General features: G+C 38.1%; 1 protein-coding gene across 1 annotated transcript in view; it reads right to left on the bottom strand.

Annotated features, from left to right (window-relative positions):
* SLC28A3 (solute carrier family 28 member 3) overlaps window positions 1-20,294 on the bottom strand; it is a 66,873-nt gene extending 46,579 nt beyond the window's left edge. Inside the window, exons 1-7 of the mRNA XM_083355867.1 lie at window positions 20,147-20,294; window positions 13,461-13,544; window positions 12,722-12,804; window positions 10,877-10,968; window positions 8,001-8,190; window positions 6,300-6,444; window positions 2,703-2,816 (exon numbers count right to left, since the gene is read on the bottom strand). Coding sequence (XP_083211993.1) covers window positions 2,703-2,816; window positions 6,300-6,444; window positions 8,001-8,190; window positions 10,877-10,968; window positions 12,722-12,804; window positions 13,461-13,544; window positions 20,147-20,200 — 762 coding nt within the window. The 5' untranslated portion in view covers window positions 20,201-20,294. The remainder of the gene's footprint in view (window positions 1-2,702; window positions 2,817-6,299; window positions 6,445-8,000; window positions 8,191-10,876; window positions 10,969-12,721; window positions 12,805-13,460; window positions 13,545-20,146) is intronic.
* Window positions 20,295-22,849: the final 2,555 nt, after the last annotated feature.

A 22,849-nucleotide genomic window follows, 5' to 3' on the forward strand; every position in this document is an offset into this window, starting at 1 on the left:
ATGACTGAGAATCTCCATAGACAGGCAGAACTTAGGTTAAGTGTAAATTCATGTGGTTTTTGAAATCCTCTGTTTTGCCTCAGGTATACTTAAGACTTCTCTTTTTTTTGCACTTCTACAATCAACAATATTTCCTTGTTAATTGGCAAGGAAGAGAACATTTTTCTGCTCTTAGTGTTCATGCTCAGGTTCTCCACCCTTGCCATGAATAGGTTCCAGTGACTGCTTTTTTCTTCCATGACTGTGTGACATGTTCAGTTCAGAGCTTATGCAACTTAAAATTTTCTATAGCTTTTCCAGTTTTTTCCTCTTATCCCAGTCCAATTTTTGACATGGATGAGATACGGCATACCTCACTGATGACCCAGCCATTGACAGAATCAGTGCTTCAGATCTGCAAAGCAATTTCGGCCATTTTATACTATTGGAAGGAATACTTTCTTTCTGGTTATTGGCAACTGTCTTGACTATTTTGTGCTGTAGGAAAGACCGATTTCTATAGAGGCCTCTGTCCAAGTAATGCTTGACTGGCACTTTTTAAAGCGCTTGTCAGATCTTAGGGAGAGTTTTTAACACAGAAGGAGTGCAAGACTTAGGTTTGAAAACAGTTCTACTGCTATGTTGCTAATCCTTGTTAGAGATGTCTGCTGCTTCTACTGACCAGGTGTTTTGCTTGGCCATATTGTTACTGTTTTTATTACTTTGGCGATGGGGGGTGAGGGGGACACTGCCATCTTCTCTATTCCATTCCAAAGTTGATGCCAAGAGCCATGGTGGTGCAGTGGGTAGAATACAGTACTGCAGGTTAATTCTGCTGACTGCCAGGGGTTCAATCCTCAACAGCTCAAGGTTGACTCAGCCTTCCATTCTTCTGAGGTCAGTAAAATGAGGACCCAATGAGGACCCAAATGAGTACCAATTATTTTCAGTTGATTCTGTAAACTGCTTAGAGAGGGCTGTAAAGCACTGTGAAGCAGTATATAAGTCTATTGGTTGCCATGAGGATTGCTGTTATGTGCAAGTCAGTCACAACTGCTGCTCTCAATGGCCATCTGGTTATCATCAACCATGAAGTCATAGAGCAGGCATGTCAAACTCCCGGCCCACGGGCTGGATGCGTCATGCTAAAACCGCATCCACCCCATTGCTGGCAATGGGGAAAAAGTCGAGATACGTCGTGCGACATCACATGACTTCGCGAGTTTGACATGCCTGTCATAGAGCTCATCTGTTATCAGTTGCTCCCTCCTGCTTCATCACACGTTCCCTCTTCCATACCTGTGATCTATCAACCAGGCTTCCTTTGAATTGGGGTTTACCTTTCCCCTCCCTCCTAGAAGAATACCAAATCTGTGTTCAGAAAAAGCTGAACTATGAATTATGCCCTGAAGAGCTGCTGATGGGGGTCTTGACAAGCAGCTCAACACGCAGTTCCATGCATGCACCTATATTTGTTCATCCGTTCCCTATCTCACAGTAGGGACAGTAATAAGTGACTGTTTTCCCACTGATAAGCAATGATTAGTGAGAGGGGATATCAAACTGGGAGATCCACCAATTGACTTCCTTAACGTGTCCCACCCTGAAATACTAAGGACAGCATAATTTCTGGCTTTGTTTCTGTGGCAGATCAACAATGTGGGAAGTACAATTCATGCTGGAACATTTTTCTACTGGCTGGAGAACTAGAGGATACTGTAACACTGTAACCCAATAGCATTGGGTTGGACTTTTAGATATTAAACAGAACAATACTTGGATAATAACACTGTGGAGTTTTCAATCAATGTGTTTAGTTGTGAGAAACTATAGGAAGGACAACACAGTCCAGACATAAGAGCAATGGGAAGCAAATCTTCTCTTACAGTTGTCAACCCACATTATGAATATGTTTATGAAATCTGTGTGATTCTTACTTGCTTGGTTTGCCAGCTATGCATCACGTTGTTTTAGCTTAATGCTATCTGTGAACCCAGCCAAATGTGGTTTCTTAAGTAAACCATCACTTACCTAGAAGGCAAGCTCAGGTTTAAGTGCTAATTGAAAATGCTCTTTTACAAACTCAGTGGTTTTAAATTGATTAAAGAAGGGGACTGCACTTTTAGGATATTTCTTTATGAAGATAAAGTCTGCTCACCTGTATCCTTTTTAAGACTAAAAAAGATTGTTTTAAAAATTGCATTTCTTTATAAGTGATTTTTCTATATGCAGCATTAATCGTTTTATAGTTTAAGACGCACAGTCAAATCAAATTGCCTATTGCAGGTTAATTATAAGCAAATCCCTTTAATTTAGTGAAACCTGGTCACAAGCGAGGACAAATCAGATTATTTCCTCTGATAATTTTTGAAGCAGACAATTGCCTTGACCTTTCTTGAGAACGAGTCCTTATGAAATCAGAATTCAAAATTTAATTGTAAGTGAACGTGGACAGGAATGAGGTATTAGCAAAATATTATAGCTGCTATTTTACTCAGTCAGCTCAATTGTCTTTCTAGTCTAAAATTACTTAGCTTGACCTCTGGAAAAATTCATCAACATTTCAAGAAATGCTACTTACTAAAGATGCTTTAAGCCAAGGAATGAATGACTGAGTCAAAAAATGCAGCACCAACGCACACCTCCTAAGTACCCTTCCACAGGCATAAACTGATCATTTGTCAGAAAGATTAAGAATAGGTTCTTCTTATTCAACATTTTACCTGCACTTGATTACCAAGCCAGTGGAATGCATCAAATCCTACTTTGGTCCTCAAGGTTATAAGTCCAAGAACAAACTGCATTGCAACTCCCCAAATTACTGGCCTCCATACAACCTATGGATACATAAAGCAAAACAAAACCATCAGATTTAAAATCAGCTCAAATCTGACAATATTGCATTGAATACTGTAGTAAATGCAGATGGTGATTCCAAAGAAGTGGCATATTTCTTCCAAATATATAAATGTTTACAAAAGAAGGGGAGATTTTTAAAAAAATAATAATAATTACACTTAATTTACAAGTAAGACAGAAAAGTTATGCATGTTTGATTTCTTTCAGCCACTTTACCCAATCTGGTGTTGCTTTTCAAACAAGTGAAGTTCAATTCCAACATTCTTGATAAAGGCCACGCTGGCTAAGGAATTTTGGGAACTGATCCATACTTCTGGAAAGTACTGGAGAAATTACATTATAGTTTTTAATATCTTGGCAGAGAGTAAAGCTCAATGGCTTGGAATTCTGGGTAAAAAGATTTGCAATAAAAGATATGAATACACTGCAATGTTTGTTGTAGGTTTCACTTGTTCAGGATACAATCACACCAAGAGTGAGATGGTTGTATCTAAATTTGATAATAAATAAATATCTAGTGTCACTTATTAACCTCTGTTGAGACTGCCAACTCTGCTGCTAACTGGTGTAGTCATTAAGTGAAAAAATCTTGTCACCACATCAAGTTACATCAGTCCTAATTGTGGTTGTTAAGTGAATCACCATAGGTTATTAAATACAACTTCCTCATTGACTTTCCTGGTTACAGCTGGCTGTGAAGCAGCAGGCATATGGCGATCACATGATTGTGAGACATTGCAACTATCGTAAATGAGTGCTGGTTGCATAATGCCTGAATCATGATCTGTGGGGACGCAACTTTTAGGACCAGACATAAATCTCCTTTTTCAGCATCCTTGTAACTTCAAAAGGTTGCTGGTTTTCCATGGATTTCTACCTCTCTCTCCTATACAAGCCAACCCAGATTTCATATGAATAGCATTACATGAAGCTCTATCTTTGTTCTTCATAACTGTCATAAAATTGGGCAGACAGGACAAGGAAGACTAATGGAAAAATATATTGTGGATGAAGAGATTATAAATGTTCCTTTTTCTTAAGGAAGGGTAAGCAGATTTTGGATAAAATATCAGTTTAGTAATTTTTCTCAGAAATTAAAGTGTTTCTGGGGGCTTTTATCAGAATTAGTTTATCTGGGACATCCCTTGATATACACTCTATTCCTGAGCTAGAAAGTAACTTGTTTAAAGGCTTTGAAAGCAGCTGGCTGAAATCTGGTGAACTAAGGAAGTGAATATGAATATTAGTTAAAGAAAAGCTTTGACTTAGTTATGAAAGCCAAGACAGAAAAACTAAACTGGATTTTCTGGTAATAAAATCACATTCTTCTCATTTTATGAAACATAGGTGATTTAGAACAGATATTCATTTTGTTCAAAAAGGAAAAGCAATAAAAAAGCAAGCAAGATGGGACTTCATTAGGTATACTGGTTTTAGCATTTCTGCATGTACTGGCAAATCTTCACAACTTTTATTCTTTCTCTTTGTTTGTCTCATAATAAGGTTGCTACTTGTTCACCACTGCATAAGAAGGGACTGCATAACCCAGAATGAGATACAGATTTGCCCTCTACTCGGATATGCTAATTTAAATGGATAGGTGCCAGATTAAAAACATATAAACAAATAAACAAATCTCAGTCTGGCAGAGGGAAGTGTGACCAAAGGACCTCTGCTTCTATTATGTCTCTCCATTACTGTTGATGGGCAATTTAAAATGGCTTCTAATCTTATGCCTCTTGTCAGGCACAAAGAACCAGGATCATTCACTGAGTTCAAGCATAGATGATTTATTATTTCAGCCTATTCATAAGAATCTGGTCAAATAAGGGTCAGCACTAGACTGGTGCTAGATAAAGGTCAATGGAATTCAAGGGGGCGGGTTGGACTTGTGTTTCTTGTGGGAACGCAGAAACTCTAAAGTTATGATGCATTTAACTCCACCTTCCAGTTCTGCCTGCTCTTCTGCTTCAGCTCTTTATTTTGAAATGGATTTGGACTAGCAGCCCTTTAAATGGAGAGGATTTTGTGTTGTTGACATTTATCAACAAATTGACGAACACTAATTGCATTTTTTTCTGCCAGTTTCTAACAAGATGCAAAAGAAATGAAGTATACAAGCCTTCATATAGACTTAGCCAGGTTGTGCCGTCCCTGAAAAAAACAATGAACTGTTGTGCAATGCAACAACATCATTGTCTCTCTCTCCTGAAATAAAGAATGCCTTCAAATACAGAATTATCCAGCATGAAGTAGGATATGTAACCAACTTATCTCTAAAGTTAGGCAGCACATTCCAGGATCAAATATATAATTTTCTGCTGGAATCAGCTGGAGCCACTGACTCAACTACTCAACCACCCGATCTTAAAAAAAATTCAGCAATCGTCCATGGATGCTATCCAACTTGAAAACAAAGCCTTGGACCAGAGCGATAACTTTTTAAAAACTGATCTAGCCTTGGTCATAGTAGAATAAGAATTAGGATCAAAACTAAAGTTTCTGTTTTATATAGTCCTTCCTACCAAGACCTACCTTGAGAATGACTCATGTAAAAAGAAAAAAACATTATATATCTATCTATATCTATATCTATATCTATATCTATATCTATATCTATATCTATATCTATATCTATATCTATATCTATATCTATATCTATATCTATATCTATATCTATATCTATATCATCTATATCTATATCTATCTATCTATCTATCTATCTATCTATCTATCTATCTATCTATCTATCTATCTATCTATCTATCTTTCTGCCCCCTTTTTAATGTTTTGTTTCTACATTTTAGCTCAATCCAACCCAATATTCTCAATTTAGTATCCTTCATATGTATTGGAATTATACTTACTAGAATTCCTCAAATGTCATGCTATTTGGGAATTTTGAGAGTAGTTCTGACATATCTGGAGGATGTACAATTGGTAAAAGCCAGTTTGGTCTGGTGGTTAAGACGCCAGGCTAGAAAGCAGAAGACTGTGAGTTCTAGTCCTGCCTTAGCCATGAAAGACAACTGGGTGACCTGGGCCAGTCACTCTCTCTCAGCACCAGTGCTTTTTTTGTAAAAGAAAAAGGTGCCGGAACTCACACGTCATACATCCCGCCTTGCCTACCCTACAAGGTTCCATCCAAAAAAGGTGCCGGAACTCCGTTCTGAGCATTCTATGAGAAAAAAAGCCATGCTCAGCACAATTCACCACAACCGTTGTAGGGAAAATAGGAGGAGGAAGGTGTGCCGGATATGTTTATCACCTTGAGTTATTTATAAAAGTAATAAAGTCAGGATACAAATGAATATAGAAATCAAAGGCTGAATTGTGTAAAACAAAGATACAAATAAAATACAGTGAGTAAGCTATGTTATCAGGCTTCTACTTAGTAGTTGCAAATACACATTAAATGTGATAAATGATAAATATAAATGAAAGATAGCAAACATACTCACTTTAGTTGGGTACTTGGAGAAGATCAGCATCAAGAGAATATACATAATAAGTCCACCAAAGGAAATGAGCTGATTGGTCCCTTGCTTGGCAGTATCAAAAATTAACCAACACAGACCAGCAACTATTAAGATGATCCACACTACCCTAGTAAAAGGTATTCAAACACCGCAATGAATGACTTATTGGATAAATCGTAACCTTGTTTTAGACTGTATTTCCCCCCCCCCAATAGAGGCTATTCCAATACAGACTCCTCACAACTATTTATTGCTAAAAACACACTAGCCATATATTGCTTCCCATTGAATAATTGATAACTTGCTTCTGTTGGCCTTGGACTGTAAAATGGGGGAGGGGGTGGTGTTGTCAAACTTTTAGTTGTCAAACTGGAAGTACTGACTTCAATTGGAGAAGTTGTCAGTGACAGCAATTGATGATATATACTGATTTCTGGTAAAACGCCATTAGAGATTTAAGTAATCTCTACTTCCTTAAGTTTTTAAATTGTTTCTTTTTGTGTGTGTCCTTAACAACAATATGGCAGTATAAATCTGACAAATAACTACAGGTTTTCTTTCTCTTTTATTGTGTTTTTAGCTTTGCTTGAGAGAGAGAAGAAAGAAAGAAAGAAAGAAAGAAAGAAAGAAAGAAAGAAAGAAAGAAAGAAAGAAAGAAAAACACTTGACTTCCAGTAATGCAGAGAACCCAGCCTTCTGAATTTACTTCTGCATCTAGTTGTCATTAAAATGCAGACTAAGGAGATTGCTTTATAAGAGCTTGACTAAACTTAATTTCCAAATAGTAAAATGAATGGCAGGGGGAAAAAACGGGTAGCCAGAAAGACAAAAGAACAGTAGTTTCATTCTTTTTTGGCCCCACTTATTTTAGCTCCGCCCATCGCTGCATGTGATGGAATCCCAAAATTTCTGGGTACAGATTCACTTATGACTGTAATTGGGTCTGGACTTGTGATTGTAAGTTGGGCGCTCACTATTACAATCTTTTTTGTAGCATTTTTTTTCTAGAAAGTCAAAGAACTAAGCAAACGCCCTTAAAATATCAATAAAAGAGTACAGTATACTTTGGGCTCTTATAACTAGCTAAATCTGATACAATTCAAGCTGTTTTAGTTTGAAAGATGTTTGGGAGTGTCCCCCTACTCCCAAATAAGAAGTGTATGATCAGATGAAATGACCACTGGGATTTTTGTCTGAAGACAAGCTTTCAATAATATATGATTATACATTGTCCTGATAATTTAGCTCCAATAAGTGTTTAAGTCTACTCAGTCTCCACCTCCTTACAAAAGCTACTAAATAGCTATAATTAAACCAGATTGCTTTGGTTCTATTCCTACATGATCAGTTTAATAATGCATTAACTAACCTTAGGCTAAACATTTTCATCTGCTAATCATTACTGAACTCTTATTAAAAACATAGCTGTGAGAGCTACTTTAATAATTGGCAATATGTATTTTAATAGTACACCCCCTACATAGATACTGAAATGTACCGTACTTCTTTAGGTCAAACAAAAGTGAAATTTTATTTTGAATTAATATCACAAAGTCCTGGGTTTTTTTAGCAGCTAAGAGGAAATATAACATAATTTATAGCATTTATATAGTACTGAAAATCACAAACATAATTTGTGCATAATCTCATTTTCACTTAAAAAAAATAAACTTGGTTAATTACCATTTCAACCAAAACCACTGAGCTTTCAGAAATCTTCCCAAAGGAGACAGCAGCTCTGCAATTTTACCCTCATATCTGGCTATGAAAAAGTCCCAACAGATGAAAACAATGGCTAGGATAGTGAGGATGAAGAGTGCTAAGGCTCTGTAAAAATTCAAGATGCAGGCTGCAATCACCATTGCCAGATAAGCTGTAATGGAAAAAAAGGAAGATCATGTCAGCTGTCCAGACTGCATACAAAATGTCTCCATCTCCTGTTTTTTTTTCTCCTGAAACAAAATTGCAACAGTTACCTGCAATTTTCAGGTCACCAATAATTAAAAAGAAATGATTATGCTTTGAAACGCATGAATACTATGTTGTACTGAGTATATCTCTTTGGAAATCCTTAGATCAGACATGTCAAACTCGCAACGTCATGTGACATCGCACAACGTATTGGAGCTTTTTTGCCATTGCCGGCAAAGGGGTGGGCATGGTTTCCCGGTGATGCATCCCGCTTGACAACCCTGCCTTAGATGTTTTTATAAAACAGGTGCTTATATAAAATCTAGCACTTTTATACCTTCTAACTCAGAGGTCTTTAAACTTTGCCCTTTTATGACTTGTGGACTTCAACTCCCAGAATTCCTCACCCAGCATGCCTGGCTGAGGAATTCTGGGAGTTGAAGTCCACAAGTCATAAAAGGGCCAAGTTTGAAGACCCCTGATCTAACCACACTTCGCATCCATCAGAGGTGAGAGATCTGTTCATTTTTCTTCATCCTTTCCCTAAAACTGTATGTTTTAATTGGGCAAAAGGGGAAACGTCATGTTTGGAAGAACAGAAGGAGAATGATTGTTCCACTTATGACCAAATTATCAACATCCTTTCTACCTTGGACTGACAAATTGGAGGAAAAGCATCTACAAGGAAGGCCATCTTTCAGTGACTGTTTGAACTTACAACACCACTGAAGAAAGTGACCACTGACCAGTTTTCACACTTTCAACTGTTGCAGCATCACCACAGTCATGTGATCAAAATTCAGGCACTTGGCAAGTAGCATGTATTTATGATAGTCGTGCTGTCTTGGGGTCATGTGATCACTATTAATAACCCTCACAGCTGACTTTCAACAAGCAAAATCAATGGGGGAGGCCAGATTCACTTAACAACTGCACAATTCACTTAACAAGTGCAATGATTTGCTTAAAACTGTGGCAAAAAGGTTGTAAAATGGGACAAAACTCACTTAACAACTGCCTTGCTTAGCAATGGAAATTTTGGGCTCAGTTGTCGTTGTAAGTCAAGGACTACCAATATTCTTCCTGCTGGAAGAGGGTGGGGCAAGATGCAAAATACTGTTTCACCCAAGCAGGTATAACAACAGTTAATGAAACGGGTATCATGTCTGCTTAATCTTACTTTTACCTCAGGAAAATTATAGTTGCTACAGGAAGCTAAGCACAAACTAAGTCAAAGCAATTTTGATATCACCACTATTGAGTAGTGGGCTTCAGTAGGTAAGGAGCAGACCAGCATAGTTACAACATTATTTATTGACTCAAACTATAACTGGAGAACTGCAGGCAATTGCCTGTAATTTATACTCTGAGCCCACAGGGCCTTAACTAATCACAATACTTGAAAAAAACCTGCCCAAATATGAATGTTCAAAGTTTCCCTCCAAAACAGTTGGAGTTAACAGTCAGGGTCATCTAAAGGTTAGTTTCATTTTAGCTTTACAAGCAGTTGGAGTTAAGTTAGTTTCACTTTAGCAGTGATATATATTCAATACATAAGAACTACCTATTCCAAGACGGAGTCAGTTATTCCAATGCAATCTAATTATCTGAATCAACAACAACAACAACAACAAAAACTCATCAAAGAAGTACATAATAAATGTACAAAGATCAATAGTAATAGTGGGAGAGAGATGAAGTTGGTCCCTGAGGCCTTATCCACCTGTCCCTCTAACCATAATTAAACAAGGTGAGATGACCTCATAAGATTGCCATTGTCTCATTTGTCTTTAATTTTGCCAGTTTTAAAGTAATGTTTCTTTCTTCTCTAATACAGGATTTTTCATGAAAGCTTTACAGAGAAAGATTCAAACTTGAAATAAGGAGGTATTTCTTGACCTTGGAAGTCTTCTAATTCAATCCTTTGTCCAATGCAAGAATCTCCATGATATCCAGCAAGAAATGCTGTCCAAACTTTGCTTGAAAACCTCTAACAATAAGAGTATTCTTGTCTCCAGGAGACAAGCTCTTCCACAATAACTCTTTGTAACTTGTCTAACCCTGTCCCACCATATGTTTAGGAGAACAATTGTTATTTTTCCTGCTGGCAAGTGATGATCAGTGGGAAGAGAAACCAAATCAGAAGAATCCATTCATCCACCCATTTTCTTAATATAGCCTACATTAAAACTACAAAGAGAGTACACCTTATGAGCTTCATTATGAAAACAAAATAAAGCTCAATGGTCAGGACAGCCCAATTTATGCAGCCCTATTTTTCTGTTAACATAAGACTCTTGGCTGTATCTTCAGGTAGTCAGGCTTTAATTCCTTGAAGACTTTTAACACTAACATATTAAATTGTCCCAAAAAGCAATTTGTCAAACAGTACAGAACTTTCAAAATAGCCACTGTGTAATTCCAATATCTCTTGCACTGGTCTACACCTTAGCTGACATGTTTTACATAAATTAGAGCTTACAGACTTTTTTCAAAGACAGCCTTCTGGCCGGAGAAGATTGCAGTAATCAGAGAGGCATATTAACCAAGAGATGGATTTTATTTTATGCAACTAATCTCACACTTAAAAATATATAGACCCAAAATTCTACATAAAATTGCTATTTTCCAGAATGTATAATACTTACCAGTAATTAATATTCCATAAATTATGTATTGGATTCTAGTTTTATGTTTCCTGAAAAATTGAAGGACCATACCGTATTTCCTCGCAAGTTTCCTAGAAGGATAAAATGTAAGATAATAAGTACTGTAAACAGGATAACTTAAACACACACTATTTTGTACTGTAAGTAGATAAGTATGCATTACACAATATAGTATAATCAACAATGAACAGAACATATTGGTTATACTGTACAGGATTTTTAGATTTTCTTTCCATTGTCTTCCTCATGTGAGTAAAGGTTTTTACAAACATGTTTAGATGAGCAAACTACAGTAATTTGATTTTAAATATCATGTAAAGCCAAAAGCAATCAAAGTATTTGAGGGGTTGCCACAAAGCAGAGGGGGTCACGTTATTCTCCAAAGCACCAGAGGGCAGGACAAGAAACAATGATTGGAAACTGAACAAAGAAAGAAGCAACCTGGAATTAAGGAGAAACTCCTGACAGTGAGGATAATTAACCAGTGGAATAGCTTGCCTCCAGAAATTGTGAGTGCTCCATCACTGGAGATTTTTAAGAAGAGGCTAGACCAGGGGTAGGCAACCTTGGCTCTTTGATGACTCCTGGAATTCTTGAGCCAGCCATGCTGAGGGAAAAGGGAGAGGTTTCCAAGCTGAGCCATGCTGGCTCAGGAATTCTGGGAGTTGAAGTCCACGAGTCATAAAAGAGCCAAGGTTACCTACCCCTGAGCTAGGCAGTCACTTGTCTGAGATGATATAGGTTCTCCTGCTTGACCAGGAGGGTTGGACTAGAAGATCTCCAAGGTCCCTTCTTATTCTATTCTGTTCTGTTCTGTTCTGTTCTATTCTATTCTATTTTGTTCCGTTCCGTTCCATTCCGTTCCATTCCATTCCATTCCATTCCATTCCATTCCATTCCATTCCATTCCATTCCATTCCATTCCATTCCATTCCATTCTATTCTATTCTATTCTATTCTATTCTATTCTATTCTATTCTATTCTATTCTATTCTATTCTATTCTATTCTATTCTATTTATTTCACATGATGATTTTAGTGACATGTATGAAGCAAGCCTAAGATCCATCAGGGTCTGATCAGACTTTGTGTAGTAGTTGGGAATCAGGTTTCAAACCATCCTCGGCTATCTGAGTGAGTGAGTTTTGGGCCAGCCTAATTAATTAATCTTGCCACAATGTGAATCTGGGCGGCTTACAAAGTTAAAATCAATAAACAATGCAAATGAATATAGCAATAACATTATACATTATTGCAAAAAGGTGGGGAGGGTGGGAACAAAGTGTGCAGGGAATGAGGTGGAATCTGCTTTTAGCCCATCAAGCACTTTCAGAGTGGCACTACCCCATTGGGGCTTAAGCCAATTGGCAGAGCCAAGTTTTCAGGGCCTTACTGAAGATCAGGAGGGTAGGAGCAGAGACACTGGGAAGGGGGGGATCAGATGTTCCAAAAGATATCTCTTAATCCAAACTGCCCAATAATATTGTTATGGAAAAATCTTGTGTGAACCATCTTGAGCTCTTAGAACAGAGGTTCCCAACTCCTGGGCCGTGGCCAGTTTTGAATTGGGCTGTGCAGGTGGCTGGCTGGTGCGCATGCAGTTCAACTGGCGTGAATGGCGTACCGGCGGGCCCTTATGTGCATGTGTGCCGGCCTGCCACTCCCTCCCTCTATGGAATCTTTTATTACAAAAGAAGCAAAGTATGACAGAGTGATGGAAGAAAAATCTCTGAAGCCAAAAACTGAACCAAGTGTGTCTGAATACACTAAAACTTCACTTGAAGGGGACATTGATAGGTGGAGAACTCCTAATGAATTTATTACCCCTTGCACCCAAGATTCTTGTTTTCTTCTGATTCAGGTTGGCTTCCATATGGCTCACTGTCAATGCTGATGTTTGTCTCATGCTAGGAGAAGAGAAAGCAAAATGGGTTATTAATCATGTGTTTTTATTCCCTTGATTCCTCTTCAAGGGCCAGATACAAGGAAAACTTGCCTTCTAGTTCTCAGTGACTCTCAAGCTGTCTACTGTCTATTCACCACCCCACATTATCTCAGTTCCGTTAATAATCTTTAGGTATCTTTAATTGAAAGGGGGTGGGTTGGTTACCCAAAGCTTATAACTTTTCTTCCACATGCCAAAATCACATTCTGGCTGTAATGTAGTGGGTCCGACGCAAGGAAGAGACGCCAGCTGGAGTATGTGTTCAGCTCTTTATTGGGGGGGTAGCGTACTGAGGAACGAGGGTTACCTGGCCTCCTTAAATACCTAGCCAGGTATGTGATCAGCCAATGGGGTTGGCCCTAGGTTTCCCGCCGAAACTAAGGTTCCTGCCAAAACCGTCCAGGTCAATGCCCCCTAGTGGCTGTTGCTATGCAGATGCCTGCACTGGATACATAACATCGGCTCTTTCCCAGTTTCCAAACTACTAATTTAAAACAACTGTGGCATGAACACTAACAGCCAGAGAAAACTGTGGTGTGTTTAACTCAGCACAATGCAACACAAACAAAACTTGTCATGACTGAATGTGAGTTATGAATCTACCCATTTTCCTCTTACCTCATCAGGATGAAGAGAGTTACTGCTTTCTAAGTTCCTGTTTCTTAATGCAATACCGTTTGTCTTTGAAACGTCAGTGTCTTCCTGCAAGGCACAACATTTGACTTGAGATGAACAGACTTCGACTTAGCATATGCGACAAAAGGAGTGACATTCATCCTGCTGTGCTGTCAGCAAACCAACTCCACATGAAGGCTACAATGACTTTTCCTGAGACTGGCCGTAATACCAGAAGCTTGCAAATCTGATTGAGCTTATCTTTCTTATCATTCAGTGAATTAGGCAGGCATCTGCCTGAGTCGTTTCGGAATCTTATCTCTTTGTTCTGGACTTTAAAAATGGTTTATCCCCTTTTGCTTAGGTAGCGGCTCCTGCATATCTCTGCTCAGGCCATCTTCCTTATTCCCTACAGGTGCCTTCGTAAGAAAGAAGGAGAATTAAAGGCAGGCAAAAGCTGTTAACGGTATGTGTCTACAGAATGGGATATTGCAAGGGGGATCGCATTCCCACCTCTGTGATAACCAAAAATTGGAATGAGGTGGATAGGAGTGGATAAACTGCATTCTAGCTCTCCCAATGCTCCCACTTTTTGTGATTCCTGGATCCCCTCTCCTCTGCACCAACATATTTCCATATTTTTCTAGCACAATGATTACTGAAGGTCAGCTGCATGGATTGTTGCTAGTTTGAGGCATGATTCATACAAAAGCTGTAGCTAAATGTATTTATTTATTTATTTATTTATTTAATTAAATTTTTATACCGCCCTATTCCTGAAGGACTCAGGGCGGTTTACAGGGCAAAATAAAATACAATATAAAAATAGTATAAAATTAAAATAGATTAAATTATTTAAGCCCAACAATTAAAACAATATTAAAAGCTAAAACCCCTTCAGTCCAGGCCTGATAGATCAAAAAACCAGGTTTTCAGGTCCCGGCGAAATGAATGCAGATCGGGGGCGGTCCGAAGTTCCACCGGTAAATCATTCCAAAGGGCAGGCGTGCCCACAGAGAATGCCCTCCCCCTGGGGATCACCCGCCGGCACTCCTTAACTGACGGCACCCTGAGAAGGCCCTCCCTGTGGGAGCGCACAGGACGATGGGAAGTTGATGCCGGCAGCAGGTGTTTCCTTAGATAATCCGGACCCAAGTCATTTAGAGCTTTATAGGTCATTACCAGCATGTTTTAATTCCTCTGATTAGACTGGAACACCCCACCAAAAAATCAATGTGTATATGAATATTGGGAAACTGTAGGGAAGAGCATAACCATTATGGACTATTATCCTGGGGGACCCATACAAGTTACAAATTCTAAGTTGGCAATTACTATTATTATGCTATCATTGGAAATGGAGTTGCCTGCTGGTGAATAATGGAAGCTTTTAGTATCTTGAGAAATCAGAGAAGCACTTAGATTGGCTTATCATAAAATTGCGAATAAAAATTGCTTAACCAACTTTGAACAAAGGAGGACTGTTGGTTTTCAATGATTGGGATAATTCATATCATATAGTTAACTCATTATCTGCTGAATGGTTTGCAAATTGTGTTTCTGATTAAAAACAATTTTGCAAGTTTCATTTTAGTCCATCTCTCAGAGATCATATAAATCTTAACATTAGCTTAACAGTTAAACAGCAAAGAAAGAAAAGTATGGCTTGATCTGTAATGTATCACTGCCCACAAAATAATATTAAGTGCAGTTCCTGACCACAAAAAGATGTCCAACGTTAGTTTCTGTTTCCATGTGTATAACTTTGGCACAGCCTCTAATTTTTCACAGACAAACAAAGCCAGATTGTGACTAGGAGGGTGGGGTAGAGAGAAACCGAATGTAAAGTAAATAGGTAGAATTTGTAGCCTTATATTTTGAGCAAACTCATGTTAACAATTAACAACACCCAGGCTTGGCTGGTTTCTGCTGAATTGTCCTTTGCCAGGAAAGACTAAGGAAGCAAGAACATGAATTTTAGTATAATACCTTTAATGGTCATCCTGGATAGATATAGAATCTTCATAACTGTAATGAGTCAATAAAGGCTAAATCTCTTGCCTGGATTAAATTGCCATTTGTAAATAAAATAACCCATCAATTGATCCAGCCTCAGGACAATTTTCCCAAACATGTCTATGAAGATTTTCAGTCATCCAGGTAATAGTTGTCTCAAAGATGCATTTTTTAAAAAAGTCAGCTGGACTGTTTTTTCCTTGAGGAGGAGGAAGCTTCATCAGTTGTGACTGGATGGTGGGGGAATGGAAGGATAGGTTCTGACAGGATGGGGGGGAAGACAATGGAAGAATTACGATTTTTTGCAGTCATCTGGTCATTAGCACTCTCTCTGAGAGCTGTTGAGAACACTTGGGGGTTTATCTGGGCCCTCAGAGTCATTCAGGTGACTTTGAGAGCACAGTTAAACCCCCAGGTGGCCTCAACAGCTCTCAGACAGAGTGCTAATGCCTAGATGACTGCAAAGAAATATAATCTTTCCATTCCCCCCACCCCACAATCCTGTTAGAACCCGTCCTTCCATCCAGTCATAATACATGAATTTTCTTGGATGAGAAGTGAAATGTCTTTTTCCTCAAGAAAAAAATCAATCCAATTGCCTTTTGGGGGGAAAAAAGCACCTTTGAGTTTCCCAATCATGGTTCATGCGCAGAAATCCAGTAATGAATTTTCTAACTTAAATATACCGATTCACTGTAAAGATTAGATCGGTCACTTCATTACAGTGGATCAGAGTACAGTTCAAGGCTCAGACAAATCAAAATCTGAAACCCATTAGAGTCTGAGCAGCCAAGCTGCAATATTTCAAGGATCAAGATGGCCAAAGGAGGCCATTTGGTGAAGTGGATCAGAGGGGAGTGGGAGGAAACAGTGCTGGATTTTTTTCACCTTTTACTTTAGCTTATTTCAATATACTGAATTAAGGATAGGAAACAGTGGGAGGCATCTGGGAACAAACTCTTCCCATCACCAACCTTAAATCTCACAAACACACTGTTCCTGGCAGAAGTATGATTTGGGGCCTCTGGGCGGTAGAGCCTTTGAAATTTTAGAGGTGGAATTGGAAATACCTTGCCTTTCAAAATCTTCCAGAATCCAACACTGGGTCCAAATGATGAAGTCAGTGGTTGACATTTGGCCATTTTGCCACTGAATTTTTGTAATGGGATCTCGAGGTGCTATGAGAAATGTAGAGTGCTTCTTCCACTTTAAGAGGTGCTTGGGAGCCTCTGGTAAAACTGAAGGCCACATGCTGCTTTTTAGCTGACCTCTACTGACTACGAATGGTCACACTGACATTTTAAATTAAAAAAAAGCTGGCTTTTAAGCTTAATAAATTATTTAGCTAAATCCAAAGAGGCACATTTCAAAGCTAATAAAAGCCACATATTTTTGTATCTGTATTAAAGAGAATCAAGTATCTTTACGTAACAGTATTAAAATGCAAGCAAACCTGTGGACTGTAAATTTGCCTTCCATCTGATAATGATAGTTCTTTGTTGAACTTACTTCTCAAACAACAAAGGAGTAAATTTAAATCTTAGTAATATAATAATGAGAACCAGTTTGGCGTAGTGGTTAAAGCAACAGGCCTGAAACTGAGAAACCATGAGTTCCAGTCCTGTCTTAGGAACCCAGCTAGGTGAACTTGTGCCAATCACTCCCCCTCAGTCTCGGTCAAATATTTAACTTCTTGATATACATACATTACCTATATAATAAACTTGTGAACTGAGGGAAATCCAGATTCAAATGCCTGCAAAGGCATGAAGCTTTTTGAGTGTCCTCGGACACTTACTCAACTTATTTCATAGAGTTGTGAAGATAAAATGGAGGATATGCACAAACGGAGATCTACACACAGAGAGTCATAAATACACATTCTGCTCCCTGAGGCAATAGAGGAAAGAGGCAAAGCACAAAAAATCAGTTCCTAAATTCCATTAAAGTTTTCATTTTGTTTGTTTGTTTAAACAACACCCTTCATCTGCCTGTCCTGATTCTGTCATATAGGAGCTCAAACTGCAAGCTCTGGACTTTTAGTCACCAGTTTAATATGCCACAAACCTTAAGATGCAATTACACCCTCCAAACTTCAGGCAGGCAACTATAAACTGTAGGAACTGTTATTTTTGCAAGGAGCATAAATTATACCCCCTTATTTTCTTCCTGTGATATTTTCTCCTCCCAAATACTGTACTTTGCTAAGGATAAGTAAAAAACAACAACAACAACAACAACAACTCTTTTTACTCCTTTCCGTAGCTGGTTTTGCAACAAAGATGCAAGTTCTTATTTTTCTTGTAAATGAGTTTCTTTTTCCTTTTTTTTTAAAAAAAAACTTCTTACAAGTGAAAAGCTTACAAAACTTGCAGAGGAAAGAGACGAAATTAGACATCTTGCAAAAGAGATTGCAAAGAGTGTTTTCCTCTTGCCTTGTAAAGAAAGTTCTGTTGCATGTTCACAACCTTTTCTACTTTCTTTTCCTCATCTGACCTTACTGAGCAGAATGGGAGGAGATATTTTTGATTCATAGCTGATTTGTTCCCATTATCCCATCCAAGTTTTGGTTTGCCACCAAACTGCTTCTTAGAAAATCGTAAGAGGTTTATTCCTATCTTGTGCCTGGCATTAGTAAATAAATTTTTTAGTGTTCTCTCTTAGTTAAAAGTTATGACTTGAGATCTGAAGACCCATATCTAGTTTGCTACAGTATGTTGATGGTTATTAAATCAAATAAGTGATAAATGCATGTGTGAATGCTTTCTTCATCTTCCAGTTGTAGATTCCACATTTGAAAACAGGTCAGTTAGGCAGAGACTGATGTATCCCACCTGGGCACCATCCAGGTGTGCCATAGGAATTGCACTGTGGTGTAATGGTTAGAGAAATAGAATGGGACCAGGTTGAAGTCCTCGTTTCATTGTGGAGCTCATAGTTTAATTTTAGGCATATTTCAACAGGGTTGTGAAGTTAAAATGACAGTCATCCCACAGACACTGCTTTAAAAGAAAGATCACTATATCTGGACAAGGATGCCTTGATGTCGGCCACTCATAGCAATAGCAATAGCACTTAGACTTATATACTACTCCATAGTGCTTTTTGGGCTTCAGTTGCTGCTTTCATCATCTATAGAAACATGGGATTTGTAGACTTTGTTCACACAACATGTTTACCTGGGCTTCACTGAGTCATGGATAATTCAGTTTTCTAAGTCAGATAAGCTACTGATTGAACCTGTAAGCTATCTGGCATTACCTGAGGTCATCAAACATACTTTTTGATTAATTATGGATTATGTGCCATCATGTTGGTGCTTCATACTAACAGTCTAGCTTTGGCTAACGATCACATGATTTGCTTAATGTCTATATGATTTGCTTAATGACCATGGAATCAGGGGTAGGCAACCTTGGCTCTTTTATGACTCATGGACTCCAACTCCCAGAATTCCTGAGCCAGCATGGCTGGCTCAGGAATTCTGGGAGTTGAAGTTCACAAGTCATAAAAGAGCCAAGGCTGCCTACCCCTGACCATGGTGATTCACTTAATTATCACAGTAAAAATATTTTTTTATATGTTAGTGGAGGGTGGAGGGTCATCAGTCCTCTGATAACCTTCCTCTTGCATGTGGTTGTGATGTCTGGTTATTTTAATAATAGCATTTCTAACTCAACCTGAGTAATGATGGGAATGAAGATGTTAAGAAATAATTCATAACAAACACAAAGGAGGAAGAAGGTGAGAAAGAGAAGTGATTGCCAATCCTGTACCTACTTCCCACAATTATCTATGTTAAGCTTGATAATAACTCCCAGGGGCTGTTATGTGATATTTTGACCACTAGAAAACAGCCAAGTGCCACTGGACGATTGATATAAATTGAGAATTGTTTTAGTTATTTTTTTAGAATAAATAAACTGGAACACATTTATATTAATGTTGACTGATAGTCTTTGTTTTAAATTTAATGATTAATCTATGCATCTCTGAAAATGAAAGAAATTAACTTGGTGCCAAAAGGATAGGGGAGATCCAAGGAATTTGTGGAATTTGGGTCATTGTAATTTTAATCAACCTGGAAAGTTCCAGCCTGAGGAAGTTATGCTAATGAAGCACTTTAGATGTAAATATTTTCTGTCCCTGTAGGTACTACTTTAAGTACTATTAGTAAATACTAATTGGTGTTGATAACACTGGTACAATGGCACAAGATGCTTAAAAATGCAAATTATACCTACATATGTGTGGTAAAACAATCACACTGTACAACTAACACTGCTAGCACAGTCATTACAATCTGTACAACGTGATCTAGCCTTGGATTCTTCCCCTCACATCCCCCAAATAGGTTAAATAAGTTCAGAATGTATCTAAAAGTTGTACTTGCAACTAATTCAGTTCCCGAGTTAAACAGGAGTAGGACTAATTTGTTGATATAATAATCCAGAAGGGGGGGAAAAAATCCAGTTGGTCGCATATCTCTTCACAATGATGTAATTGTATTCAGTTTTTGAGAAAAGAGCATTTTCACTGACAGGTTCTTTCTTAGCAAGTTTATTTGTTATTAAAGAATTGTTGCCTGGGCGTAGCAGGTGACAGTCCTTCCTAGAAACTATGTTAAAGTATTCAAACTTTTTCCAGAACAACAAAAAACATTTTAGACTTACCTCAAATCCTGGGTTCTTGTAGCTATTGGAAGAAGTGCGGTTAACTGTGGACATAGCTGCAGAAATAATCCCAGAAGGGTATTTAAAGAAACAGACACCTTTGCTGCTGGCAGAGCTTCAAATATGGTCCTACCCAGCCACCAGCAACATCCAGTTAAGCCGTGTGTTCTCTCTTTCTTGACATATCTGACTCTTAACCACACCATCAATCCTTACACTGAAGTCATTGCTCCACTTTCCTGTGTCTCTCTGATACAAAACTGTAAAACTCCAAGCTTGTGAAATTTGAAAGATTATGATTAACACTTGCCTATGAGCATCAAGTGCTTGCTGAACAATGGAACCGCCCATTCTACAATTTTGGGAGGCAGCCACATTCCTACACATTGTTATAAATGAATGGAAAGGGTGACGTTCATAATGACCGAAGCACTTCTGAGGGAACTGAAGATTTGGATTTATGTTCTGGAGTGTCCTGGGGCAGAAATGGGCAGAACGTAGATCCAGATCTTTGCAGAGCTGGGCAGACCTTTAAAAGGTGTTTACTGGATGGGAAAGATTCATGACCAAAAAAGGTAGCATGGTTCAACAGTATACTAAGTCACAATGCAGTTTGTTCAATTTTGTTCAATTTATGGCTGGATATATAAAATCATGGCTTAATAAAACATGATTTATCATGATGCAAAATCACAGCTATCTTGAATAGTTAAGTGTATTCTGAGGATTGGGAGTGCTGTTCAGTTCTAACATTTAGAGTTTTGTTTTTTTTACTTCTCATTATATCAGTCAGCACGATTCTATATACGTTCAGGTTCATGCATGTTCAGGACAAGTAAGGAAATAAGGATTCAGGAAAATAAGACACAAACATAAACAATTTTTTCCCTTCCTAGTGCTTTCCCACAAGTGCAGAATCTGTGTTTTTTTCAGAATCAGTCAAGTGTTGATTCGTTGGTTGTAAGACACAGGTGTCAAACTCACCATGTCACGTGACGGGTTGCAACGTATCACAATTTTTTTCCTATTGCTGGAGCTGGGTTGGGCTCAGCCTCTGCATTGTCCAGTTGTGCCTGCCACCTTGACTTTTTTTGACCCCCTTAGAAATCCCTGTTCAAGCTGCCTGGATTGAGTTCATAACATACATTAAGTCACAATGTGATTTTTCTGAATTTGGCTTAGTCTACTATGGGAACTTACCTACTGCCATTCTTAATCCATGTTTATAGTGCATATTGAGCAAACCTAGCCAATTATGACTATTCAATGAAGTATGTTTAGACAAACCATGATCATTCAATATATGGACTTGCTTTTCGAAGGAAAAAGCAGATATGGCCACTTGTAAACCTTATCAATGAAGCATGTTTCCGAACTTCAAGAGAAAGACCACTGTTTATTTTGAGGAATATTGTTCGTTGTTTTTTGTGGCTGAAGATGGGGTGTGTGGAATTACTCAGAGTGGCCCTCATAGACCTTAAGGCGATTACACACAACCTGGGAAATACAACAGTGTTATAGGAAGTTAATTTCACAAACAAATAGTCCCACTACTTTTCTTGATTGAGTTCCTGCTGTCATTTCCTGCTGTTTAATAATAACATCATTGAAAAACACTTCATAATTATGTAAATATTCCTCACATGTTGGGATCATGTGATCAAGCAATGAGTTAATCATTTAAGAAACTGTACGGAAAGGGTAGCTTAGAAGGCATATAGTATAAGCCTTGCAATAATCTGTAGAATACTAGCTCATTGTACCTGAACTTGTATAGAGTTTGTTAAAAACTGCCCAGTCAAGATTAATTAATCATTAGTTACCTTTTACGTAAAGGAGATATGATTGCTGACAGTACTGGCAATGAGTAGGTAGCCCAGTAAAACTTCTGAGAGATCTTAAGGAACTCTAATGTGAACACGTTGATCTTTGAATTAAAGTATGCACCTTATCTGTAGAACCAGCCTCTACATTAAACAATTGGAAAATAGCCAATTTAATACAATATTTCAAAAAAGACAAAGGACATTCCAGGAAGCATAGGCTAGGTAAATGGGAGGTAAACATTATTAGTTATATAACAGGAGAGATATTAAAAAAAAACAGATACTTTTTGCAAAGATCTAAGTTCTTTGAGTGTGCCATTGGGAGTGCAAATGAGAGGTATTTTTTGTGTATTCTTTAATCAAAATGCACATCAAAGTAGACTAAGAAAATTTAGTAGACATGGAATAAATGCTAACGAAGATGCATCGTTTAGTAACACAGGCAAGAAGTGGGTCCACCAAACTCTCTCTTGCAATAAAAATATCTAAAATACTGTCTCCTTACAATGGATAGATCTAGATCAGAGGTATCAAACTGCTGGCCCGTGGCCCGGATGCGTCATCTGGAAGCTGTGCCCACACCATTGCCGGCAATGGCAAAACTGTCCCAATACGTTGCGCAACGTCATGTGACGTCGTGAGTTTGACATGTCTGATCTAGATAGTGGATCCCACAAATACTTTTTTAGAACTGGCTTTTTAAAATGTGTATACAAATGGTCCTAGTTGGAGCATTCAGTTAATAATTATGTTAAAGGCACCAGAGTATCTAAAGTGGTTAAACAGAAGTGGAATATGCAGAACTACAGAAGATATTTACAAAAATGGGAAAGTGACAAAATGTTAGCAAGATAAAATAATCTCTTTGAGGGCAAAA

Source organism: Vipera ursinii, assembly GCF_947247035.1.
Source record: "Vipera ursinii genome assembly, chromosome: 2".
In the NCBI taxonomy this organism is placed as follows: Eukaryota; Metazoa; Chordata; class Lepidosauria; order Squamata; family Viperidae; genus Vipera; species Vipera ursinii.